The sequence below is a fragment of the Drosophila subobscura genome, chromosome O, assembly GCF_008121235.1.
Source record: "Drosophila subobscura isolate 14011-0131.10 chromosome O, UCBerk_Dsub_1.0, whole genome shotgun sequence".
In the NCBI taxonomy this organism is placed as follows: Eukaryota; Metazoa; Arthropoda; class Insecta; order Diptera; family Drosophilidae; genus Drosophila; species Drosophila subobscura.
The window spans coordinates 16,549,948-16,573,343 of record NC_048533.1 but is presented as its reverse complement, the minus strand read 5'-3'; the positions used below and the strand labels follow the sequence as shown (position 1 = coordinate 16,573,343).

The 23,396-nt window shown below is 45.6% G+C and overlaps 4 protein-coding genes across 4 annotated transcripts; all 4 read right to left on the bottom strand.

Annotated features, from left to right (window-relative positions):
* Positions 1–278: 278 nt before the first annotated feature.
* On the bottom strand, positions 279–1,435 carry LOC117896274 (mitochondrial dicarboxylate carrier). Its single transcript, XM_034804476.1, has 2 exons — positions 897–1,435; positions 279–831 (listed from the first exon to the last, which is right to left on the bottom strand). Exons 1-2 carry the CDS (start codon positions 1,322–1,324, stop codon positions 366–368), a joined length of 894 nt encoding a protein of 297 aa, XP_034660367.1. The 5' UTR covers positions 1,325–1,435; the 3' UTR covers positions 279–365.
* Positions 1,436–1,478: 43 nt separating this feature from the next.
* Positions 1,479–2,392, bottom strand: LOC117896276. The gene is made up of 3 exons (XM_034804478.1): positions 2,248–2,392; positions 1,982–2,187; positions 1,479–1,917 (listed from the first exon to the last, which is right to left on the bottom strand). Exons 1-3 carry the CDS (start codon positions 2,300–2,302, stop codon positions 1,879–1,881), a joined length of 300 nt encoding a protein of 99 aa, XP_034660369.1. The 5' UTR covers positions 2,303–2,392; the 3' UTR covers positions 1,479–1,878.
* A 1,039-nt stretch (positions 2,393–3,431) lies between these two features.
* On the bottom strand, positions 3,432–3,778 carry LOC117897010 (metallothionein-2). Its single transcript, XM_034805576.1, has 2 exons — positions 3,669–3,778; positions 3,432–3,608 (listed from the first exon to the last, which is right to left on the bottom strand). The coding sequence occupies exons 1-2, from the start codon at positions 3,691–3,693 to the stop codon at positions 3,502–3,504; spliced, it is 132 nt and encodes a 43-aa protein (XP_034661467.1). The 5' UTR covers positions 3,694–3,778; the 3' UTR covers positions 3,432–3,501.
* A 983-nt stretch (positions 3,779–4,761) lies between these two features.
* On the bottom strand, positions 4,762–9,172 carry LOC117897892 (sialin). The gene is made up of 6 exons (XM_034806970.1): positions 9,027–9,172; positions 7,043–7,129; positions 6,336–6,639; positions 5,731–6,271; positions 5,392–5,668; positions 4,762–5,331 (listed from the first exon to the last, which is right to left on the bottom strand). The coding sequence occupies exons 2-6, from the start codon at positions 7,099–7,101 to the stop codon at positions 5,004–5,006; spliced, it is 1,509 nt and encodes a 502-aa protein (XP_034662861.1). The 5' UTR covers positions 7,102–7,129; positions 9,027–9,172; the 3' UTR covers positions 4,762–5,003.
* Between the last annotated feature and the right edge of the window lie 14,224 nt (positions 9,173–23,396).

Here is a 23,396-nt window from a genome sequence, read left to right as displayed (position 1 = left end):
CGATTACACGACATCAGACATACGACTGCGGCCAGGTGCTGAGTGCTCGCATTATGACTTCTTGGGTAAAATGATGTAGAGGGCTGACAAAGCCACAGAACAGATTCATAAGGTTTAAAGCACATTAAAGCATTCATCTGGGTAATGGCCGCCACCTCATAAAGTATTTATGGAATATGGCAGGCCAAATAAAATGGTAAACGACAGGAAAAAGTTCCAATAATGAAAATGCAAATTGCGAAAATTCAAAAGGTAATTCCGTTTGCAAACAGGCAAACACACGGAAAATTTGATTCGTATTTGCACAATACACACACAATCACGGGACAATTTCGATCATTAAATTACTTGATTAGTTTTCAATTTTACTTGGCCGGAGAAGAGGGTTTCGGCTCGGGCAGATAGCCAAAATTAACGCGCAAGAACTCGAGCGTCAGAAAGAGCAGCACCGTGTGCGGCATGAGACGGGCAAAGGCCGGAGTGTAGCCCTTGAAGAAGGCCATGGGTCCCTCCAGCGTTGTCTTCACGAAGATGTCAGCGAGACCGGAGTACTCCCCGGGCCGGGCGTTCATGCGTCGCGTCTTCACCACATCGATGGGCTGGGTGAGAGTTGTGGCAGCTGCTGCCGATATGAGGGAGGCCGTGATGTACGTGCTTGTGCTCGTCGGCATGCCCAGCCCCACCAGCACATCCTTGCTCTGTTCATAGAAGGCGATTTGGCCCACAGTCATGAGCATGCCACGCAGGGCCGTCATGCTGGCTCCATTGAACATGCTGCGCCATCCCTCCTCCCTGGTGATGCGGATCAGGCCGTCAATGGCCTGCTTGTAGCTGCAATGGCGGGGCGTGGGGGTCAGTGTAATGCCCTAGGGATCGGTTATAAACAGGCGTCTTACTTGCGTCTCTGGTCAGGCGGCAGCTTCACGTCGTTCTGGAGTCGAACATTGACCAGATCCGCAGGGGCTCCGACGAAGCCACCGATACCACCTGCGACGGCTGCCAGGAAAGTCTTTCGCGCCATCGTGCTGGTGTCCATCATCCCGCTGCCCATTTGGTAGATGCCGAAGCGAGACAGGGTGTAGGTGTACTGGCGCAGCAGCGAGGCAGAGATGCCATTGTACAAGGCCAGCACGCCCTGCTCGCGCACTATCTTCCTGAAGGTGGACCCCACGGACAGCTTCTCCGCCTGCGTCTGCATCAGAACCTTCATCAAGTCCAGCGGATGCGTGACCATAGCGGCCATCGAGCTGGCCACGCCTCCAAAATACCAGCGTGCCACATTCTTCTTATTGTAGGACAACAAAACCGTACGCCTCGCGGACATCGTAACGTGTTGAAGTTGAAGGTAAAAAGTATTCACTATGACTAATTCAATTTCGATTTATCGACAAAATACATACAAAGAATTGTATTAACACGCTTCAACAATTTCGATTCTTTAAACACACAAAAAATACATTAAAACACGGGGAAGAAAATAAAACTAGTGTACGAGTTTACAGTTGGGGCTCCAATATGGTTATGTATTTTGTTAGTGTTTTAGGAATGAGAATGACAGAAAATTGTGCGGCATCCTGAGTTGACGTCAGTTGAGAAATGTGTAGGAATGTTTGTTAATTCGGGTAGGTTCTTCCTTGCATTTATCAATTATGAATTTGGCATGCCGTGTGCGAGGACTTGCGTGACACTGCCACTTAATGCAATACAATTCATGCCGAAGCCGCTGCCACTGCCGCACAAAAGAAAGCTATAATTAAATTAGTCGAGGACCAAGGTGTGGGGTGAGGGTGACGGTGAGTGCCCATAGCGGTAGATGGAAACGGTTTATAGAGTTGATTGTGTAAAGAAACGTGCCACGGCATCGGCCTCGTCCCCGGCCTAAATGTAATAGAAATTGGGGTTGTCCTTGGAGAGGTCCTGTTGGACATGGTGCGTAGTGAATGGTAACGCAGAAATATATAGGCCAAAATTCTCTACTTACGCCCATCTGATACAGACCCACGAAGAGAGCGATTGCCAACACACAGTAGACCCCATTCATTACGCTCCGGCTGTCCTTTTCAGAGCAGCTTTGGATATACAAATAGAAGCCAACAATGACCGCAACGAGGGTCAGATTGAACAGAATCAGCATGAGCACACTCATCACTATGCGATAAGCCCGGGGTCTGGCCTGCTCCTCTTCATCTGAATAGTAAAAGCTGATGGAAAATACATTCATACACCTTTGCGGGAATCCACACTCACCTTGGAGATCTTTGGTCCCGGCCTCGAAAGCTTCCAAATCTTGTTTAGACGCCATGCTGTGTTTACGTTCCGGTTTCTTTGGACTAAGGCAATTTTTAAGGTGATTTCGTTACTTCTGACTTCCAGGTCAAAGCACAGTATGATGTGACTAAGCGTTTAAGTGTCACATTATTCACACCTGATTAGGCGAAAAACTGCGACTAACTTCCTGCCCTGCCCTGCGCTCACCATCCATGGTAAAGCAAAACGAAACAAAATGAATCTGGCACGCAACGAGAGCAGAAGAGAAACGCCTCAATCACGCACATTTGATTATGCTAATGACTCGACCATTGTTGTTGCATAAATATTTTGACAGCCCGAGCACCGGAAGAGGAAAGCCCAAATTGCCCGGCAGAGAGAGTGCCACAAGTGCTTCCATTTTAATTGGTCATTTCGTTTTGAAAAGCGATACGTACACCAGGCAATCCCAGGCACTCTACCACTCTCCAATCAAATTTCTGCTCTAAAATATCCTGGGAGTGGATGACAATGACTGGGTGTGGCACATGCTGTCAAAATAAATAAATGCGAACTGCAAAATTATTATTTGACTAGAGTAAAACACACATAAATTCCGGTGGCATGTCATAAAAGAAATGCTAACGATGAAGAAATTCGTTTTATGCTTGATTGCAAATGTTTTGGAAAGCACCAAAATCGACAAAATTTTCCTTTGAGAATTTGCTGCGAACGGCAGAAAATATACATTTTATGGCCAAAACAAAATGAGTTGTTTGGCTAACAATAAAATGCATTTGACTGGCCTGAGATTAAAGCCAGAAATATATTTTTGTAGAGTGTTTCGGCTGATGGGTCAGGGAGAGTGAATTTATTTGGATTTATATGCAGTTTAAGCAACACTTGAACAGCGTTTCGAAGCGAATATTCATTTCGAGTTCGATCCAAATTGGTTGGAAAATTGTAATTGATGGATGGAATTTCATGGGTTTGCACAAATATTTGCAATTTCAGCCAAATTGTCGCAATGCGTTTGGCGTGTTTATTTTGCCAGTAATTCTATTTTGCGGTTTGTTTACCTGAAATTGCACGCCACGAATTTCATTATGGCATAATTCCATTTTCGTTGACCGTCAGGGGGTGAAAATTATCTGTCAAATGCAACAGTAAATAGCCAAACTTTTAAATGCACAAAATTGTTATAAGCTTTATTATTTCCAACCCGAAGGAAGTTAAGCTGAAGTTACAATTGATTCATTTGTTGCTGCAGCATTGGTCCTTGGGTCCGGTCTTGCAGACACACTTGCAGTCCTTGTTGCAGGCACAGTTGTCTCCGCATCTCTGGGCCGAGCACTGGCAGTCTAACAGTTTGAAATGAGCGTTAATTATTATTATTTAAATGTTTATTCTATATCACTTACTGGTTCCGCATCCCTTGCACACCATTTTGAGGATTTATTTGAATTTTACTTGGTTTAAACAAGACACAACTTTGCTTTTGCTGGTTAGTTTCTCAACTGATGACCCTTCCCACCCGATCTCATCCTATTTATACCGATTCAGAGTGCTACACCGAGTGCAAAATTGCACAGAACCCACACGAAATTGTTTTTCTGACCCGCCTTATCAGTTCGTGTGCAGCCCCCCAGCACACGGTTCTCTGTATATCGAGCGATGGGCCAACTAATTTTTTGCGCACGCATTTTCTCTTGTTGCTCTTATCAGCTTATCAGCGCTGAACGTTGGGAAAACGTCGTAGATGATGCGTCAGCCCAAAAGCACACATCAAAATAAGCCGCTGTTAAGTCGCCAGATAGTTCTAGAAACATCAGTTGTACATACATATTTATGAAATATATTTTTAAGAGAGTATATTAATTACTTGAAATAGCGGTATACTGGGTTTGCGAGAATTCTGCTGGAGTTTTCCTCCTACGACACAATTCTGTCACTTTTCTTCCCTGCTGTTACTCTTATTCTCTGCTGTTAGTCTTCCTCTCTGCTGTTACTACTTCTCTGCTGTACTGCTTGACTCCTAATGATCTGCTGCTATGCTCGCTCTGCCTTAACTGCTTCTCTGCTGTTCTGCTTGTCTACTGCTGATCTGATGTTAATCTTGTTCTGCACTTACTGCTGTTACTTTCTCTCTGCAGTGCTGCTTGTCTGACGTTGATCTGCTGTTAATCGCGTTCTGCTTCTACTGCTTTTCAGCTATTCTGCTTGTCTACTGTTGATATGCTATGACATCGCTAACTCCTTTAAATGAGGCAATGGTGCCTGCACCTGCCTGTCGAAAAGCGTTCGGCAAGTTGAGCATAACCAAAAGCCACTCTGACACATCCAATGAATAAATTAAGAGCGTAACCAAAGTACCACGCACAGACCCGCACAAAATGTTAAATGTTACGAGAAATTTTGATATTTGGTATACTTCTGGGAAGGCTATGAGAAACACATCTAAAATGGGTTTTTGTATAGCCAACTCCAGGGCGGAGAGAGACAGAGTTAGCGGAAAACGTTTGTAATAAAATGCTTCGTTTATTCGCAGACACTCTCACAGCGAGTGCTCTGAAAGACTAAAAGGATTAACATACATAAATATAGACACAATGGGGCGCATATTGCTGGCATCACATGAACGTAACAAAGAACAAAATACTTGGGGCACAAATTCTGCATGCGGTGCTCTCTAAATGCGTAGGGTAGATGCCAAAAGTGAAAGCATTCGCTCGGTGGAACACATGCAGCTGAGCGAACTAGTCCTTCAGCTCGGCTGCCGCATTGACAAACCCTCCGGTCTGCGTCAACTGCAGCTGTGCCTTCTCCTCGGCCTCCTGGGCCTTCTGCTCGGGCGACTTGGCCCACTCCTGCAGCTCGCCGGAGCAATAGAACCAGTAGATGACACAACCGACCAGATATATGCCAGCCGAAATGAAGAAGATAATGCGCCACTCATCGCTGGTCTGTTCGACAACCACGTAGCCGGTCAGCAGCGGACTAACAATTCCCGGAATGGTTGCGAACGTGTTGCCAATGCCCATCAGGACGCTGGCATGCTGCGGCGCAATGTCCAAATGATTGACCCTTCGGTGGAAAAACAAAATTAGCAACAATGCTCCCTGGGACTCTCGCGAAAATACTTACGCAAAGCCCGACCAAGCGAAGGCACCCAATCCGACGGCAATGGTGAGGCTGACCACCGACCAAGTGGGATCCAGCAGATACGCAGTGAGCATCATGAACACGGTCTGAGCCAGGAAGGCGCCACAGTTGAAGTTGCGGCGCACCTGAGTGGTCGTCCAAATGCCCTTCACCTGCAGCCAATCCGCCAAATAGCCGGAAACGGCAAGCAGAATGCCCATGGCCAGGTACGGGACGGCCGACAGAATGCCCGTCTTGCCCAGATCAAAGTTGAGCGTATCTAGAAATGGTATCACATCACATCATTAGCAGTCGAGCAGAGGGATCCTGCTCAAAACTTACCCTTGAGGAAGCTGGGCAATTGGGTGAGCAGCGTGTAGAAGCCCCAGTTCTCGGAGAAGTGCGATGCCATGATGGCATAGAACGCCGCCGAAGTGAAGATCGACTTCCATGGATGCTTAATGTTCCTGCTGCCTGTGTAGCCAATAGTCTTTTGGATATAGTCGCACTCTTCCTTCGAGCAGAAACGGTCCAGCTCCGGTCCAGCCCGCACGAACACCAGCCAGATAAAGTACCAAACGCAGCCAATGGCCCCGAACACATAGAAGACACTCTCCCAGCCGAATCTAGTGGCAAGGAACCCGGAACAGGGCATCGCTACAACCGTGCCCGCATAGTTGCCTGCAAAGGCAATGGACGCCATGCGGGAGCGCTCCAGGGGCGGCGACCAGCGAGCCCACACGGCATGGATGCCCGGGAAGGTGACGCCCTCGAAGAAGCCCTCGATGATGCGCACGGCCAGGAACATCTCCAAGCTGTGCTTGGCGGCCAGCGGCGTGAGCAAGGTCAGGATCGCAGTACTGCCAATGCCAGTGCCAAAGACCTGTACAGAGTCAAGCATCATCATTAGCATGGAATTTAGAGTAGGGATATAAGTGAGTACTCACAATGTTGCCACCAATCTTGGTGCCAATGTAGCCGCCCAAGAACTGCGTGAGGATGTAGCCGTAGAAGAACGAGCTGAGAATGAGGCCCTTCTGTTTCGAGTCCCAGGGAAAGTCCTGCTCATATGACACATTCCCATCGCCATCAACCACCGTGCGGTTCTCGGTCATGGCCACAATCGCCACCGAGAGATTCACCCGCAGCGAGTACACATTGAAGAAGCCAAAGAAAGCCAACAGCACCACAATGTAGCGCTGCTTGCGCCAGAAGCGCCACGTGAGGGGCTCACTCTCCGTGATATCATTGCTGCAGAGTACGGAAAAAGAATACACAATTTAGCTGAAATCATTGTGGATTTTCGGATAACTCTCTGGCGAGCCGTATAGCTGTCTGGCTGTCTGGGTTCCATGCAAATGAGTAGCCAGCGGCATTACTTTCCCTTTCGAATAGTGAATTATTGCAGCATTGCTGCTGGGGAGTTTTGGTTGAATTTTGTTTGTGGCCAGCCCGGGGCGGAACCAGTTTTCAAGCAGCCACTGTGATGCCGACTGGTTTGCTTTGCTTATTCGGTCGCAGGGCCCAGAGAAGTCTGTTGTACTTTACCTGTTTTGCTACTATCTACTGAATGAACACTTGGCTTACATTTACTTTGGCTCCTTTATGCAATGCGGAAGAATTTCGCATTGGTAATAAGTATCTAGATACGTACTTGTTGTGGTGCACCAGATCATGGTGTTTTCCGTTTTTTGTGGACTCCAAGTCAGGCATTGTGCTGTGTCGTTCGATCAACTGAAACCTGCAATCAAATGATTTTGTTTATACAATATCGCAATTGCAGTGGCAACTCGTATGCGTGCTGGCGATTCATTAAACTCGTATTTAAGCGGAGTCCCATCAAAGTCAATGATCATAATGCTGCTCTCCCCCACTCTCTCCACAAAAAAGCGTGTTATAATTTAGTGATTTGTTGGCGCCCAGCCACGAATACGTATGTGCGGATTGTGTGTATAAAGATTCTGTAGCGTGCCGGTCGCGTAATTGCAATTGACACTGTGGACAAAGAGCAAACATTTTCGTAAGCAATTTGTGGGTTTCTAATGCGGAAACATAATACTCCGTATATGCGGATGATTTGAGCGAACTTTTTTGAGAGAAAGATTGGGCTGGGGGCATCCGCCACGGGAACGCATCTTAACTCAATTATCCATTTAACTTATTAAGCAAATGGTTCGCAAATTGTGGCATCTGCCGAGGCACGCGAAATCTAATACACATAGAGATTCTGGAGGGATGTCATAATCAAATAATTGTGAGGCAAGTGAGCCCAGAGACCGACCTGGCTGGGCTGATTCGCTTTGATTTGCAAATTGCACGAATTTTTGGCAGTCCCGGGAGCCGCTTTTTGGATGTCATTTCAAATTAAAGCAATTGCACGGCACGCACGTGTTGGATATTCATTTATTTATTTCTCTCTCTCTACAATCAGTGAGAGTACATATGTATACACAAACATATGCTTACTATGTATACCGACATGTGCGGGGTATCTAAAAATATAGCCGCTGGAGTGCTGCTTATCATTATGAGTTTATGACAACTACCGCACAATTGATTGCACTCGGTTGTCATATAGCTAATAAACCAAAGGAAAGCGCTCCACCCGAAAGTTTTCCATAATATCCAACAATTCCGTGGCTTGCTAATAGCCACGATCGAGGCCCATAAAATAGTTTGGATGGTGCCAAAATGTATGTGCCTAACATTTAATTGTTATTTAATGGATGCGAATTCAGATTGTATTCATTCATGTCTAGTTCGTTCCTTCGTTAAGAAGGTGACCACTTGATAAATATATACTCGTAGAGTAGTCTGTACATATATAACTTAAACATGTGCTTTTATTACCATAGAGCGGTTATCTGGGTTTTGTTTTTAGAAGAGCATGAAAAAACCGCCTGAGATTTTTGTTTTATGAGGTGCCATTTAAGAAATGGTAATAAATTCCACCTTCGCCTGAGCATTTGTTTTCGACAGCTCTGATAAAAACATCTTGCCTCTGATAAGCAGCTGCACAAAGAGAAAAATATTAAACATTTTCTCGAGTGGAAGATGCAAAGTGCTTGAGCAACAAACTGTAAAAACCTATTATTGAAAAGCCAAGTCTACGAGAAGGAGCTGAGAAAATAGTTCACACAAAGGCCAGAGTAAGAGCTCTGCCACTTCCTTTCAAAGTGCTTGGCACAAACCATAGAGTCAAAAATATTTATAATTTTCTCTAATTGAAGATATTAAGTGCCTTACAAAAAAAAAAAAACTTCCGTCTGAGTTATCTGCTGTGCACTCGAATCTATACTCGAATTTCCATAAAATGGCAAACTTTATTGGCTAAAAATACATGCATTTCCAGCTGAATTTACGAGCCGTGTAGTCAAAACAGCCAAAATGAAGTCATGCTATCCAGAAAACACTTGTGAATGTGAGTCGATACACCGTTTGATGTACAGCTGCATTTTAGGTGGCAGCCGGCAAAAAGCAAAGTCTTTAATTACAACTTCATCGAAGGCAGTTGAGCAAACAATACGTTCAATAAGCACACACCACACACACGCAAACTTATTCGTACACAGAACTAAAAATAGTTAACCTAAGCACAAACTTTGTTAGGTTTTATTTGGAAAAAGAGTGAAACGCACCGAAGAAAGTTTGGAAACGCGTCTTCCAACTGCTGTCCACTGCTTGCTATCGGTCGGATCAAGCCGTTAGTTCAATTGCACTGCTTGCCACAGAGGTGATGGCGTGGGCAGGTGTGTGGTCGCCGGTTGTTCGCAGCGGACTGAATGTGGCAGTCTCTCTCAGCCAGCAGCTAAACTCAGCAGCAGTCCCAAGCTTATGCCGACGCAGCTCCCGATCGGCTCAGCAGCTCTGGGATGTGGGATCGGGGAAGCGCGTGTGTACGAAATGCCGCCACATTTAGTTGACTTCAATTGGGGGACACAATGAACCAGAGCCAGAAGAAGAGCAATAGCAAGAGCAAAAGCAAGAATGAACGTTGACAGTGATTAGAACTGATATGGATCGGCATAAAGCTTATCGTTTGATTAGCCGGAGTATGTGGCGCTTGTAAAGATAAATTTAGACGCTCAACCGATACCAAAATACTCGCATGTTTCGGTTACTAAATTCAATTTGCGAGATTTGTGGTCAATTTTCGCTATCTATTTCATCTTCACACGCCCTACCACAGAAATTAACAGTTATCCGCAGACACGACAATGCTGTGGCCATGCTGCTACAAAAAAATGTCATCGGTTCTCATTACAAAGTGCAAATTGCTTGTGAATTTGTGGATACTGTTGTACAAATAAACAAATTGCATGAATATCCAGTTCGAAGTGGTTTGTTTTTGATTATTTTATTTTAAGATCGTAGTTTGATCTGTTTTTCATGCATTTACTTATTGATCGAGCGTGAGATTTTTTTCTTCTCCGACGGGTGGCTCTGTGCGTGCTGCTGTTAGCTGTTTGTGCTTAACAGTAGCAAGCAGTATAGGTTAACAGAGGCAAGCAGTGGAAGTAAGCAGTGTTATGCATGCTGGCATTAAGCACTCAAGCCTCAGCCTACAATTATTTGTACTTTTAAAGACAATAAAATTAATTCTTTGCCTGAAAAATAAAATTTTCTTAGCAGCCAATTTGTGGACAATTGGAATCCCGTGTCGACCCTGTTTGCATCATTTGTCCACCTCGTTGGCCAACTATAGTTGCTGCCGTTTGTTAACAACACTTATTAAGATATTCTCTTTTGAAAAAAATACCATTTATATATGCATAAATAATAAATATTAAATATTGAACAATCAATTCCAGTGGTAATATTTAAAAAAAAATCGACTGTAGCCATGCGCTTTTTTGGGTCACGGCCATATCATAAACAATTGTCGCAGTCACACGTGCCGAAAAACAAACAAAGAAAATGTTGCAACGCAATTTACATTCTCCAGGCTGGAAACATTGGCCGCAGCTGCAGCTGCAGCACGTGACAAAAAAACATTGGAACATCCCTGTGCGGGAAATGGCCAAAACAAAAGAGAAACCATTCGAATATGCTGAATTAAAAAAAAGAACAACATTGATTGGTAAATGACAAGTGCCTCTGCTGTCGGCAGTTCTTGGAGTCCCACGAAAAAAATGTGCTTGCAATTAATTGATTTTCAGGGCAGAAGGGGCTCGTTGGTTTCCCTCATCTACTCGCACTCCACGCCAGTGCGACTGGGTTAAGTGAGCACTCCGGGCGGGCATTTGGCACCTCATTGTCAAACATGGCACCAGCAGCAGCAGCAGCTGCAGAGTGGTCGACAATCGTCGCCCATTATCCTGCTGCTGATGTTTGTCATTACGGTAAACTGTTATGCGGTCGCTTTGGAAATTATACACAATACGGGAAATTCGAGGTGAACTGCGAGGAGTATTTCAGTTGCATACAAAATCCGCATTAAATGCACCATTTGTTCGAGGTACTCAACGGGATTTCCCGGCGAATTATTTGTTCATGCCCGTTGGAGCAGGTGTCGAAATTTCTCCTGAGAAGGGGCTTTCCATTTGGCTTAGCTTGCTTTGGATTCATTGTTTGTGCCTTTGTGTCCCAAACTCCATCTCCATCTCCTTTTCCAAATTGCATTTTAATTGTGCGCTCAAAGCAAACGCAGCTAAGTGCAAACAATTTCGACTGAATGCACGACAAACAAACCCGTTAAATGGAAAATCTTTTAAAAATGAATTGAGAACTGAAAAACGGAAAAACGGAAAATTTCACGGCGTTAAATTGCTTTAAGCGCATTTTTATGCGGATGCTGTACACCTTTAAGCCGAAAAAGTAGAACCAAAGCGAAAATGGAGTAAAATAGGAAATGTACCAATGCAAATTTGTCTTTTGACTTTGACTACGTGAGCCTTTAATGGTTTCTGTTAGTAACTTTAGCAAAAAACTCGAAACTTTTCGGCTTCCTGGGTCGTCCCCTTTGATTTCAAGTTGACAAAAGTTCCAGCGACTGGAGCGCATATTACAAAAGCTCCCTGCTCCTCTGGCCGGACAAGAAGGAGTCGCAGAGTCCTGCTCAGGGATGGGACATTTGTGCTTTTGCCAGTCTGCCTTCGCATCCTTACCTACTTTAAATGCAGCAGCAGCAGCAGCATCAGCAGCAGAAGCAGTAGCAGAAGTCTTAAACATTTCGATTCCCAGTCGCCTTTTCGGTTCCGTTCCGTTCCATTTGGACACACGTAAGTCCCCGAAGGTTAACGCAACTCAACTTGGCCGAAGCTGTTTAACTCTTGCCTGCTGCTCGAATGCAAATGCAGCTAACTTTTCCTAATTGCCGGGTAGATAACGCCGGAAAGTAAGTGTGCCCGGACACACGACCGGAAAAGAGGTCAGAAGTCAAGGCTTTCTCCCCGTCAGCCGGCAGCTGCATCAATCATCTGAACTAGCTCGCGTCGAGGGTGGGGAGTGTGTGCAGCCGCTTAAGGGCAGAGGTCAAACTAATTTGGATTCGTACATTTGCAACACATGTTTAATGTCATTTGATACGAGTATGTCCACGAGCTGAAAGCTTTTTAATGACCATAATTTAGCCACTGCAGCCGCTGCACACAAACAGACGCCCACTCAGCACGCATCCTGGGTCAAGGATGCACACGTGGCGGCATCGAGAACGAGTACGAGTCGTTGGTGTGATGTGGCATGGCTGGCTGGAGCAAAGAACAGGCTAACCTTGCGCATAATTAAGCTTCGAGCACGCAGCAACCACAGCAGCAGCAGCGGCAGCAGCAGCAGCAGTGGCATCTGCATGGCTAATCATACTCCATGTTGGCTTTGAAGACTTTGAGAAATGTATTCAGCAGGAGAGCAGAGCAGCCGAAAAAGCCTTTCAGCACTAACAAAGACAAATATTGTGACAATAGCGAAAAGGAAACAAGAACTGGGGACGCGGCACGACCGGCGCTTGTGTAAATATAGAATTTTATAATAACAAAGCACGTCGCAGGTGCAATTAGTGTGCAAATAAGCGTTTATTTGCCTTAGCAGGCGAAGCAGGATGGCACCAGCAACAGAGTCAGCGACAGAGTCAGAGTCAGAGTCAGAGTGGGGTGATAGCTGACCTAGTTAGCCCCCCGCTCCGCTCGCTGCTTTTAGTTTAATTGTACTCCAGTTGTCGTCTTGTGAAATTAGAATTCAATTCGGTTCGGTCAGAAGTCACTGGGGTGCCATATTCAAGATAATTGCCCAAGATTATGTCAAGTGAAGTTTCCTGGGCCATAAATCAACCCAAAACCTGGAGTAAGAGTTTTCTCTGCTTGCAGCATCGAAGGCAAATCACATGCAGCAGAGCAACATTACTCAAGGCACTGAAGTCAACCAACTTGCAAGTTGCAGGCTGCAAGCTGCAACACAAGCTATACGCAACCCGAGGAATGGCAAACAAGAAAACTAACCCCATGACCAGTTGGGGACTTGCTACTATTTGCACACATCACATGTAAAGTGCAGTGACACCAGCACACAGCTCCACAGCTCCTGGCAGACCCAATTGACTGCTAGCTGGCAGCAACATTTCTCAGTTTTCCACCTCTGGTATCCTCTCCGTTTGCTCACAGAGAGCGAGAGAGAAAGATCGCCAGGGGGCACAGCCCGTCCCGTGTCCTGTGCACCGCCCACCTGTGTGACAGTTGGCAGCTGCCTAAAAATTTGCCGAGAATATTCCAGTGCCCTGGGATTTGATGGCAATCGCTGCAATTTGGCCAGCCCGGTGTTCTAGCCAAATGGAAATTAAAATGTTTTTAACTTGTCAGTGTGTGCAATTGATTGCGGAGCCTGGCCAGTGCCCTCTGACCAGCCCTCGAGCTTGATTTTCTATGCTGGCTCTGGCCCTTTTTTGCGGTTGATCATATTTGCATGCCTGGGCAAAAGTTCTCAACAAACTGTGCTAAAATGTTATTAGCGCTTAATTAGTGTGCAACTTTTGCCAACGCCACTTGCACCACACTCGCACCACACTCGCAACACACTCGCAACACACTTGCACCACACCCAGCTCAACCACAAAGGAAAGGTGCGCTGGCTGAACTTTTCAGCTCAGCTTTGTGGGTAAAAGTTTTTAATAACGTTCAACTAAAATGAATTAATGCGTCTTACTGCCAGTCTGACGGATGGCTGAAAACGGAAGGCTGAAGGCAATGCGAGGCGTTGCCAAGAGCTGCGATGAGCTGGCTAAGAAATGATGAGAGTGGCTTACAAAAAGCACCAACACCAAAGAAAACCCTCACTTTCCCACAACAGAAAATGTAAAAATGTTGGGGAAAAGGGAGGAAAATAAACCCCAGTGCCAAAGGCAAGTTGAAACAAATGCATTAAATATTCACTCCGCTCTGGGACAGTGGGGAGAATGTTATGCGATTGTCAGGTCCTGCGAAAAGGGTCAACAAACCGAACTGACAGTTGAGTAGAATGGTTTTGCACTGAAGTTTATGCATTTGTCATACGCGCTGAATGCCAAGGAGCATCACAGGAGTCCTGAACACTAAAATAACTCTTCTTTAATGTACAAAGAAATAATGAAGGAGCATAATCCATATTAATAAGTACATTTCACGCTCTCAAGAAAGATATGACAACATTTGCTTGTTTAATTAAAAAATATCACGCTTGCATGCTAATTAAACGGACCTCGAATGTGCTCCTAAAATGAAAAAAGCAGTGGATCCCCCATCAAGTTATCGCATGTGCAGATGGGAGGCTATCAACGAGAATTTAATAGACTGTCTGCTGCCAGCCGAGCAACATTTTGTATGACAGGCCTTTACGAGCGCATTACATGGGGTTTATTACGGAGGGTGGGAGGACAACACTGCGTGGCAGGGTGCAGTGGAAACAAATACATCAAATGTCAGCCCCATTGAAGTGTGGAACAATGGCAGCAAGTATCGAAGGAAACAGCTCACTTTACCCTTTGCTTGGAGTGAAGTGCAACATTGAAAGCTTAATTAAATTGCATTTGTCACTGAATTGAAATTGAAATTCAGTTTGATAAGCAAATGGATTCGAATTCAATGTTCAGTGCCCCGAAATTTATGCACATGCGATTGGAATTTGGTTTATTTACAGCATAGCACAGTTCAGCCCGTCCACTGCCAATTCCCACACACCGACGCTTGCCATACATCTAATTTATGGCCAGATTCGGCCTAAACTGGCTGTGAGCATCCCAAGCCCTCCCACACGAAGGCGGAAGGCAGGAAAGGTAAGCTATAAATGGAAGCAAGCCAGACATCGCAGGACAGCATCCTGTTTGCATGCAATACACACACACACACACACATACTCGCAAATAAACACACACAGAACCACACCACCACACCTACTGTATGGGCACTGTGTGCTATTTAAAATGGAAATATATCGCATCTGCCTTTACGCCTCGATAAGTTTTCAATGAACACTTTGTAACTATTTTTACAGCGTTTAACGTTTACACTTGTGCAGATCAATGGGGGCCCTAAACTTTACTCTCTGTGTGTGTGTGTGTGCCATTGACAACTGCGATTGATGGCTGTCAGTTTATTCAAAGCCATGAAAACACGATGCCCAAATGTTGGCAACAATATTTCCCCCTTCCAAATGGTAGACCAACATGAGGCCGCAAGCCTCCTCCAGAGAATCTTAAACAAGAAGCATAAACAGTGCGTATACGCCGCAGTGTCCTTCCATCGCAGTTCTCTTTATCCGCTTGAGACTGACTCTCTTCGAAGACGATAACATCCTGCATTATCCGCTCATGCGCATTTGGGGGCACACACTCTTTGCTGCGGATAGTTTTGTGGCACGTGTTTTTGTTTACCTTCTGCATTGTTGTTCTGTCCAGAGTTTCCGCATGAGCGTCGCCACAGCCGTTCTCCCGGTAGTAACCCACTTTTTGGGTGCGTAGCACTGCACCAAGGCGAATGCCGAGATGCTCCTGCTTTTGCAGCTGCAACTGCTCTGGCTGGACTTCGAGAAGTGGCTCGTTCTGTTCGTCATTTTGCTTTGTTTGGGATGCTTGCGGTGCGCGTGAAGAGTCCTCATGCCAACCCATGATTGTGCAGTTCGTTTTGACATTTGTGGGTAAGAACCCTCGAGCTGTTCCAACTCTTGGACTGGCTTGGAGTCTCAAACTCTCACACGCTGACACGGGCCACTCTGTTTGCGGCAGCGGCAGCTCCCCAAAGCAAGTCGAACTTGGGACAAGTAAGGCACAAGGAATGCTGAGAAATGCACATCCACATGCATATGAACATGATTTGTTCCACTGACCAACGTGCTGACAAATGCAGTTTGACTTCACCAAAGTTTGGGAAACTTTTGTGTTCTAGAATAGCTGCAGGCCTGCCAAGAACAATCTCCCACATCATACTCTTACATCGATTAAAAGTCTGCTAAAAATATAAGCAACTTGCCAAACCGACAGCTATTCACGCCGCAGGATATTGCATGGGTCGCAATAACCAATTCCGAATAAGATTTTGCACATTTTCGGAGGCATAAATATAGAACAGGGTCTTGGAGTGGGGACGGGGCTAAAGCCCACTGAAAACTTAATTATCTACGAACGACCACAAATGTTTTTACTGGCCTGCTGCTGCTTCCCCTCCTCTGGCGCTTCTGCACAGAAAACATAAAATTTATTGGTTGTGAAATTTGGAAAGAAAAAAAACAGCAGGAAAAAAAGGAAAGTATAAAGAAAACGATTTCGGCAAGGAAAAATTATTGCAAGTTTGCATGCATTATGGCCACTCGAGGGTTGGCCTTCTGCAGCCCTTGTCTGTGGCTGCAGTCCTGGTGCTCGTATTCTGGTTTTCTGGCGTTCTGGCATCCTGCTGGGACGGCCAGTGGGTTTATGTTTATGCATAATCCGCACCTGCTCCAGCTACTGTCCCGGCAAGGAGACCTCCTTCAGCACTTGCACCGCCTCATGTGGCAAATACATATTCATTCCATGCAATTTGGCCACATGTTTTCCCCAGTTCTCGTTAAGGTTTCGTTCTGCTGCTGCTGCTGCTGTAAAAGTTTCGTTCCAATTCTGTTGACACAATTTTACTGCTGCACTCCGCTCTGTAATTACCGAAGCGGTCAGCAGTTTCTGCCGCAAATCTATTCATTTTGTGCCACATGCAAAGCCAAAAAAAAAAACAAAAATGTAAAGCGAAAGCCAGAAATCAACGCTCCTGACCGAAAATATTCCAAACCAAATTGAACTGAATTTACGGTGGCGTGGAGAGGGAGGGGCCTGTGGGCCTGATCTGCATTTAACTTCTGCTATAGAAAATTTAATGAATGAACCTGCTTAATTATTCCATTTCAGGCGAGTTTATTTTCTACACGCGCGTTTTTACGCGGCAATTGAAATTTTTAATAGGAAAATGCGTGGGCGCGTCCACAATCCGCACTCGACTGTGCCGCGAGATGAGCTCTCCTGGGGCTCCGCTCGGCTCGCTGCTGTTCCCGGACCACGAGCCCGTCTCACCGATGAATGTGCGACTCGTCGCCAACTGGCTGGCGTCGCTTTGTGGCATTTTAATTACAAGCTTGAAGCCGGCTGGGACAGACCAGGGGCACAACAGTGGAGTGGAGTGGAGGCTAATGAAATTAAAAAAGTCCCACAAATAGAATTATAATAAAATAGAGTTCTGCAGCGAGACCAGAGCAGAGCAGCCGAGAACGGGTGCCATAGGAACCTCAGAGGCCCAAGGGTCCCTGCTGATGGTGACCTCAGCGTTGGAAACCATCAACCATCGGGCGGCCACTACTGGGCAACCATTGATATTTTTGCTTAATTAATTGACATTAGCGGTCCGCTTTGAATGCAATTAGTTACCTTTAATTGTAATTAGTTTGATATTAACTATTTAGATTATTTAACTGCGGCTACCGCAATGATTTACTAATTAGCAATTATTTGTGGGCGAATGTATGTCAAGAACGAAATCAATGTTTGCTTTCCCTTTCTCCGACATCAGGGAAAGAGACAAAGAGAAGGTCACGTGGGTTGACACATGGCTGCCCCAATTTAATGAGTCCCATTTCGGTCAGTCCCGTAAAAGTGAATTAATGCTGCTAATCGAGTTGAAGGGCATTTCAATTCCCATGCAAAACGCAACGTTGCAACATTTTTGTAATTAAATAAAACCCTTGCCCAGGAATGTCACAGAATTTCGAATGTGATCTGCAAACAGACGAAATGTAATTTCAATTTGTCAAAGCCACACGACCAAAACACACACAAACAGATACAGATGCACGCTGACTGACTGTTACAGATAGCCACTCATGGGCACTCGTGTACCTATGACCCACGCCAGGGTATTGGAATTTATCGCATGAAATATAATTCGTTCAAGTAAAATGCTTTTATTCATTCATTCATCCTGAATGGGTAAATGCTGGAAGGGGCTGTGTGTGGGGCGGTGGTGTCATTCACTGGGGATCGTTGAGAGTGTTATGTGGCCGAGGACCATTTATAAAATATGCATTGGGCATAGATTCGTTTTGTATGGCAAACGATTATAATGCAAATGCAAAAACATTTTTGACAGCACTCCGAAATTGTTTCCACCCCCAAAGCAGTTTCCAACAAAAAACCACACAGAAATGAAATATTTATGTGTTAAATCCTTTTGCGTCGCCTCTGCCCCCTGGCCCCAGCCCACCACCTTTGAGGCCCGACGCAGAACAATAAATAATAAAATCACTAACTGGTTCAACCTATGAGTGTGAGTGTGTGTCGGGGTGCGGTCGGTGTCAGCATCAACATCCATTTTCTACACAACAACGGACTTGGCCACGTCCATACATCCACATCGATGGCGTCTCCCAGGACGCTTACCTAAATCATAGTCGAGCGAAAAGCTTTTGCCATAAACCCCCAACCCAAAGCATATTGACAGACTCGCACTCGCTTTTTATAACTGCATGGCCTGAGAGGGGGGGCACGGAGTGAAGGTGGTGCTGCTTGGGGAAATCAGCGCCAGCGACAAAGTGAATGGGGCAAACGCAGCGCAGTGCAGAGAACACACATATCTCTATATATCCACAGACATAACAGGCTGTGAACCGGAACGTGTCTATTGGTTCTATGATATTTCTCAATGTTTTCCTACACTCGAAGAAACTTTAGCTTACTTCAAGTGTATGCATGCAAAGCCATGTCCCTTTTTCAATAGTTGGCAGTTCCAAGCGGAATTTTCTCTATAAATCTCGTATATCCAGTAGCCCTACACATTTTCTCGCTGTACCTGGAAAACGCAAAGAAATTGGCCGTCGAAATGCAAGCCCTGAACATGTCAAACAATGCAAAAATTTAATTAAATTTCTGTGCCACTACGAATCAGTTTGGCAACGACAAAGTTTTATTCACCTGCAGGGCTCCACCTCGTACATTTATTACGCATACGCCGCGTGGCGCTTCAGTGTCGACAGATTTTAGTCAGGGACCAGGCCTTCCCCGACTGCCATGGCTGCCGCCAGGATCGCCCCGGGGTAACTATTAATAATTCATGGGAGAGAGAAAGAGAGAAATAAAACTCGACTAAGCAAAGCAAACACATAAAACGTCATTTATTTGCGCTCTAATTGCAGAGTTCTTTAGTTTTTTTTTGGAGCCGGCATCTTGGTGGGTCGCCGCTTTGACTTGGTGGTGCAGCGCAGTGGGGCAGTGGAGCAAGCGGCGGTGCAGTAAAGCTGCCACGGCAATGGGAAAACAAATTGAAAAGTGCCCGTTTTGCAATTAAAGTCGCTGCCATTTGCGCAATCCCATGGATTCCACCTACACACATACATACATACGTACAAGTTCTATTAAAGTTCTTCTTTAGTTTTTTTTTTTGCTGCTGCCTTCACTTAGCTCGCTGCTGAAGCAGAGCTGCGCGCCAAACTTTTGATAATAGTAGCACAGCACAGCACAGCACAGCAGCTGAGCGGTAGTTGATTGTCCATGCGAGCGTTCGTGTGTGTGTGTGTATCTGTGTGTGGGTGTGTATCTAAGCAATCTGTGTATCTGTGTATCCATGTGGGTGCCGGGATCTAAGCAACGTGTATGGCAGTCAGCGTGAGGGGGAATCCAAGTCAATGAAGCCAAAACAAATATAGGGAAAAGTTTTCCAATTTTCGATTGCCAATTGTGGAGCATTTTTTTTTTCTCTCGTTCGTTCGTGCAACTTGCTGGGGAATACGAGAAAGTTTCTGTGCCATTTCGATACGAGTGTGTGTGTGTGAGTGTGTGGGTTCACATATCTCCCCTCTGGCACTCTCCATTTCTCGTAGCTGCCAGCATTCATCCTGGTCCACGTGTCACCTGCCCACAACAAATGCAAAATTCGATGAATGTGCAAATCATTTTATTAATTTTGTTAATTGAGGACAGCAGCGTCATGTTCGCTAAAGTAAATGCCGGGCATTATTTTATTTAGATTGTTTATGAGCATTGAAGTTACTTTGCTCCAGCTGCAGTTCCGGGCTTTAACTTTCGCTTTGACGGCAAACTTTTGCTTTTTATACGACGAGCCACTACAACTATCGTCGAAAGTAAGTTTTTCCCTAACGCAATGCAGCAAAGTTTTTCCACTTCAAGTGCAAGCGACCCGAGCAGCAACTCCGCTCTAACTGTGCTCCCTCCCCACCTTCATCGCTTTTCCCTGACAATACAAAACTTGCAGAAGTTTTCACTTGCCACACACAGAGAGAGGAGCGGCACAGATACATGCGGAGACTAGTCGTCTAAGTTGGTGTCTTGATGTCCATTTTATTTGCCAGCAACTGTGCAATTATTTATGTGGCAGTCAGATGCTTACGGCTACAATAAGGTTATGTGCCTTATACTGTGCATACATTTGTGCAATGCTTGTTCCTCCTGGAGTACTGGTTACTGCCGCCACATTGCATTACTCATGCAACGACAGCGATGGCGGCACTTTTAAGTTGCCATAAGTGTTTGTAATGCGCTCGTTACATTTATTATTGAGTGGCTTTGTCGCCTCGCAGACAGTCAAACAATGCACCCAGTGGCAGGCAGGGCTTTCCTTTGCACCCCAGTTTATCCCACTCCCTTTTTTCTATCACAACACTTGCTCCATTTGAATGCAGGGCGCATGTAGTTGGAGCATTTTTGGCGCAATTCCCCATCACGTGTCCCGTGGCATACTTATCCGGGCAAGAGCAGCATCACCCCCCTGGGTGGGGCTGGGGGGTGTGGCAAATGCATATTTTATATTTTCATTTCATTGAAACCAGCACGTAGAGTGTCTAAAAATTGTGTAAATTTGAATTGAACGACCCCCAATCCAGGGGCAAATAATTGATATGTCTTTTAATTAAGTTTCTGTTTCTGAGTGAATCTGAATCACACTTCCTCCACTCACAGCTGAAGCCCAAAACTTTTGCAAGAGCATTTCCATGTTTAACCCCTCCAAGCACACACACACACACACACACACACACACCTGGCTTTCTAGCGGCACTTAAGCAACAGAAAATACTGGCACTCATATACATACATTTTTCATTAGACAAAAACCACATTGCGGCATTTTCAGCGGTCTGCTTGAAGGAGCATAAGGACACAAAAAAATCAGCTTTATACTTGCGCTGCATTATTTAGCGGCATGCAAATGAATGAACAGCATTTTACTCTCTTTTTTTCGGTGGGGTTGGATGGGGTTGGGGGCTACAGCGCAATAAACTTCAAATGGCGGCCTATCAAACAAAGTCCTGCAGTTTGCCATGGAGTAGTTGGCAAATGTACAGCCTGCTGGGGGGCAGTGTCTGTCGCCAAATAAAAAGCATGCGAGTCTGCAGCATAAGTTTACATTTCCGCCTGGCTTGTCGCGTGGATATTGCACTTTATAAATCATCTGGGGAAAGAATAGGCCCAGGCCCCCCAAAACACAAGCACGTAAAAGTAAAGACGAAAAATGAGAGCCTCTGCCAAGAGCCCGGGCCCGGGCCTGAAACAAATATGCTCATAAAACCAAGAGAGCTCTCAGCTCTCTCCAGTAAAAATCTCTTAGTTTAAAAAACAATTCGAATTGCCTTTTGCAGAGTGGTTCCAAGTGAAGAATCATCTAATCAACCGGGAGGATACCATTAAGTCATGCAATTCTTTTGCCGCTTCCTGCTGCTGCTCATGGCTCATTCGGGCATGGGCATTGTGCTTGGTTTTCGTCTTTGGCCAAAAACCTCAAAAGTGCCTCGAATCGGGTCGGGTTTGATTTCTATTTGGTTGATCTACTTTTGCCACCCGCTGCTCCTTTGCTATTCTGTGGCTGATTCGCTTTTTGCTGACATTTGGGAGGACCAGGGCAACGAGTTATACGAGTTCGAGTTCGAGTACGAGTATTTGCTTTGGTTTTTGGCCGCTTCCATTTGCCATTGTTGTGGCTGCCAGCCAAATTGCAACGATTTCAGCTTGGCTTTCAATGCTCAATGCATCCTGTTTGTGGTCCTGGTTCTAGTCCTCGAACGTGATGCACGGAACTATGCTATGCTCCTGGGACCCTGATTAAACTGCAGAGTCGAGAGCAAAAAGAGTTCAATTTGCCAGCGTCGAGCAGAGCCAATCGAGTCCCACACAAATGAGGCCACATTTCATTGCATGCAAATGGACTTCGTGGCGGGGATTTGTATGCGCGACAGAGGACATTGCCTCCGTTTGTTGACACAACGTACCGATTGTTTGGCTGGCAATTAAATAACTCCACACTCTGTCACAAGTGGCTGCTGGATCGCTTTCTTATTTTCTTATTGCTCAGCCTTTGAGGGCGTGGTCTGGACTTGATTAATTTATGACATTATTATCCGACATTGGGCAACCAAGTCACGTGATGGTTCCCAACCACATTAGTACAGGTTTCAGTGATTTAATTTCCCGCTTTGTCTGTCCTCGAGAGTCACTTGCAATTACAGCGACGATTACGTGCAAACGAAGGCTGCTCAATCCCATGAGCGAGAGAGAGAGAGAGAGATTAAGTGTCATTCAATAGGCTCGCATCGGCAGGGAATAGTTTGAGAGTTTGCTCCGAAAAAAGTTGCTCCCTAATTGGCTTTCAATTAAGAAGAGAAAAAGTCGAAAGTCTGGTGACTCCCAAAAAAGTTTGCATTGAATTTTGGTTAACTAAAAGCCAGATGATGATGATGATGGTGGAGGCGGAGGAGGAGCAGCAGGCGTCTAAGCCTTACCAAACACTTGCCACATTTGCGCTGCATTAAAAATGCATTTTCATCTACTCCTCAGCACTTCCTGCTCAAGTGTGTTTAATAGTCTATGCAACAATGTCTCTCTGTGGGTGGCTGTGTGTGGATGTTTTTGCAGGAGTTTGTGCTGCTGGGTAATGCTGATGGCAGCCATACTATAATTTGAACATCATGAAGTGCACTTATCAGAGCGGTTGCCAAGCACTGCCACAGGATAAGCATCAGCTGAGTGTGTTTGCCAGCGGTTCAGGGGAAAAACTGCATTACATTTACCTCCAACCAAAGATCGTTGCAGCATTCCTCGCAGCGTTGCATTCCATATTCTATTCTCGGGGCATCCTTTGGCATTGCTTATTAAAACATTCCCCCTGAAATCCCTGTGGCTGGAGCATTTGACTTTGATTGCCATTTGGACAACGCGTCGTAAGATTGTTCTTAGCATTGGCAAGGAAGAAAGCCCGAGTCCGACGTGAACCCAAATTGATTTGTGCACATGCCCAGTTAGCTAATGAGGACTCGAGAGTCAGAGTGGCCAATGCACCCGAGCTTGGCTCTGGCATACCGAAATCCTTTACAATTGTCGCTGACATTTTGCATTTTTTGTAACCTCCTCCCCCTGACAACTGACAGGAACGGGGGGACATGCAGCTGGGTGGCACAGGATACATGCTGGACAGCTGCCAGGTCAACTGTGTTGGCCATGTTCACTTAATTACAGCATTAACACACACCCGCACACCCACCCACACACCCTAGAGGACAATGGAATGGCAGGAAGGTACAGGGACAAG

Bases quoted from the DNA above. Each gene is read 5' to 3' on its own strand.
- LOC117896276 (XM_034804478.1), bottom strand. From the start codon at position 2,302: ATGGCGTCTAAACAAGATTTGGAAGCTTTCGAGGCCGGGACCAAAGAT. The intron at 2,188-2,247 runs GTGAGTGTGGAT...TTTACTATTCAG, and splicing joins CGGGACCAAAGATCTCCAAG to ATGAAGAGGAGCAGGCCAGA. The intron at 1,918-1,981 runs GTAAGTAGAGAA...CATGTCCAACAG, and splicing joins TGGGTCTGTATCAGATGGGC to GACCTCTCCAAGGACAACCC.
- LOC117897010 (XM_034805576.1), bottom strand. From the start codon at position 3,693: ATGGTGTGCAAGGGATGCGGAACCA. The intron at 3,609-3,668 runs GTAAGTGATATA...TCAAACTGTTAG, and splicing joins GTGCAAGGGATGCGGAACCA to ACTGCCAGTGCTCGGCCCAG.
- LOC117897892 (XM_034806970.1), bottom strand. From the start codon at position 7,101: ATGCCTGACTTGGAGTCCACAAAAAACGGAAAACACCATGATCTGGTG. The intron at 6,640-7,042 runs GTACGTATCTAG...CGTACTCTGCAG, and splicing joins GATCTGGTGCACCACAACAA to CAATGATATCACGGAGAGTG. The intron at 6,272-6,335 runs GTGAGTACTCAC...GACTCTGTACAG, and splicing joins CCAAGATTGGTGGCAACATT to GTCTTTGGCACTGGCATTGG.
- LOC117896274 (XM_034804476.1), bottom strand. From the start codon at position 1,324: ATGTCCGCGAGGCGTACGGTTTTGTTGTCCTACAATAAGAAGAATGTG. The intron at 832-896 runs GTAAGACGCCTG...CCGCCATTGCAG, and splicing joins CCGCCTGACCAGAGACGCAA to CTACAAGCAGGCCATTGACG.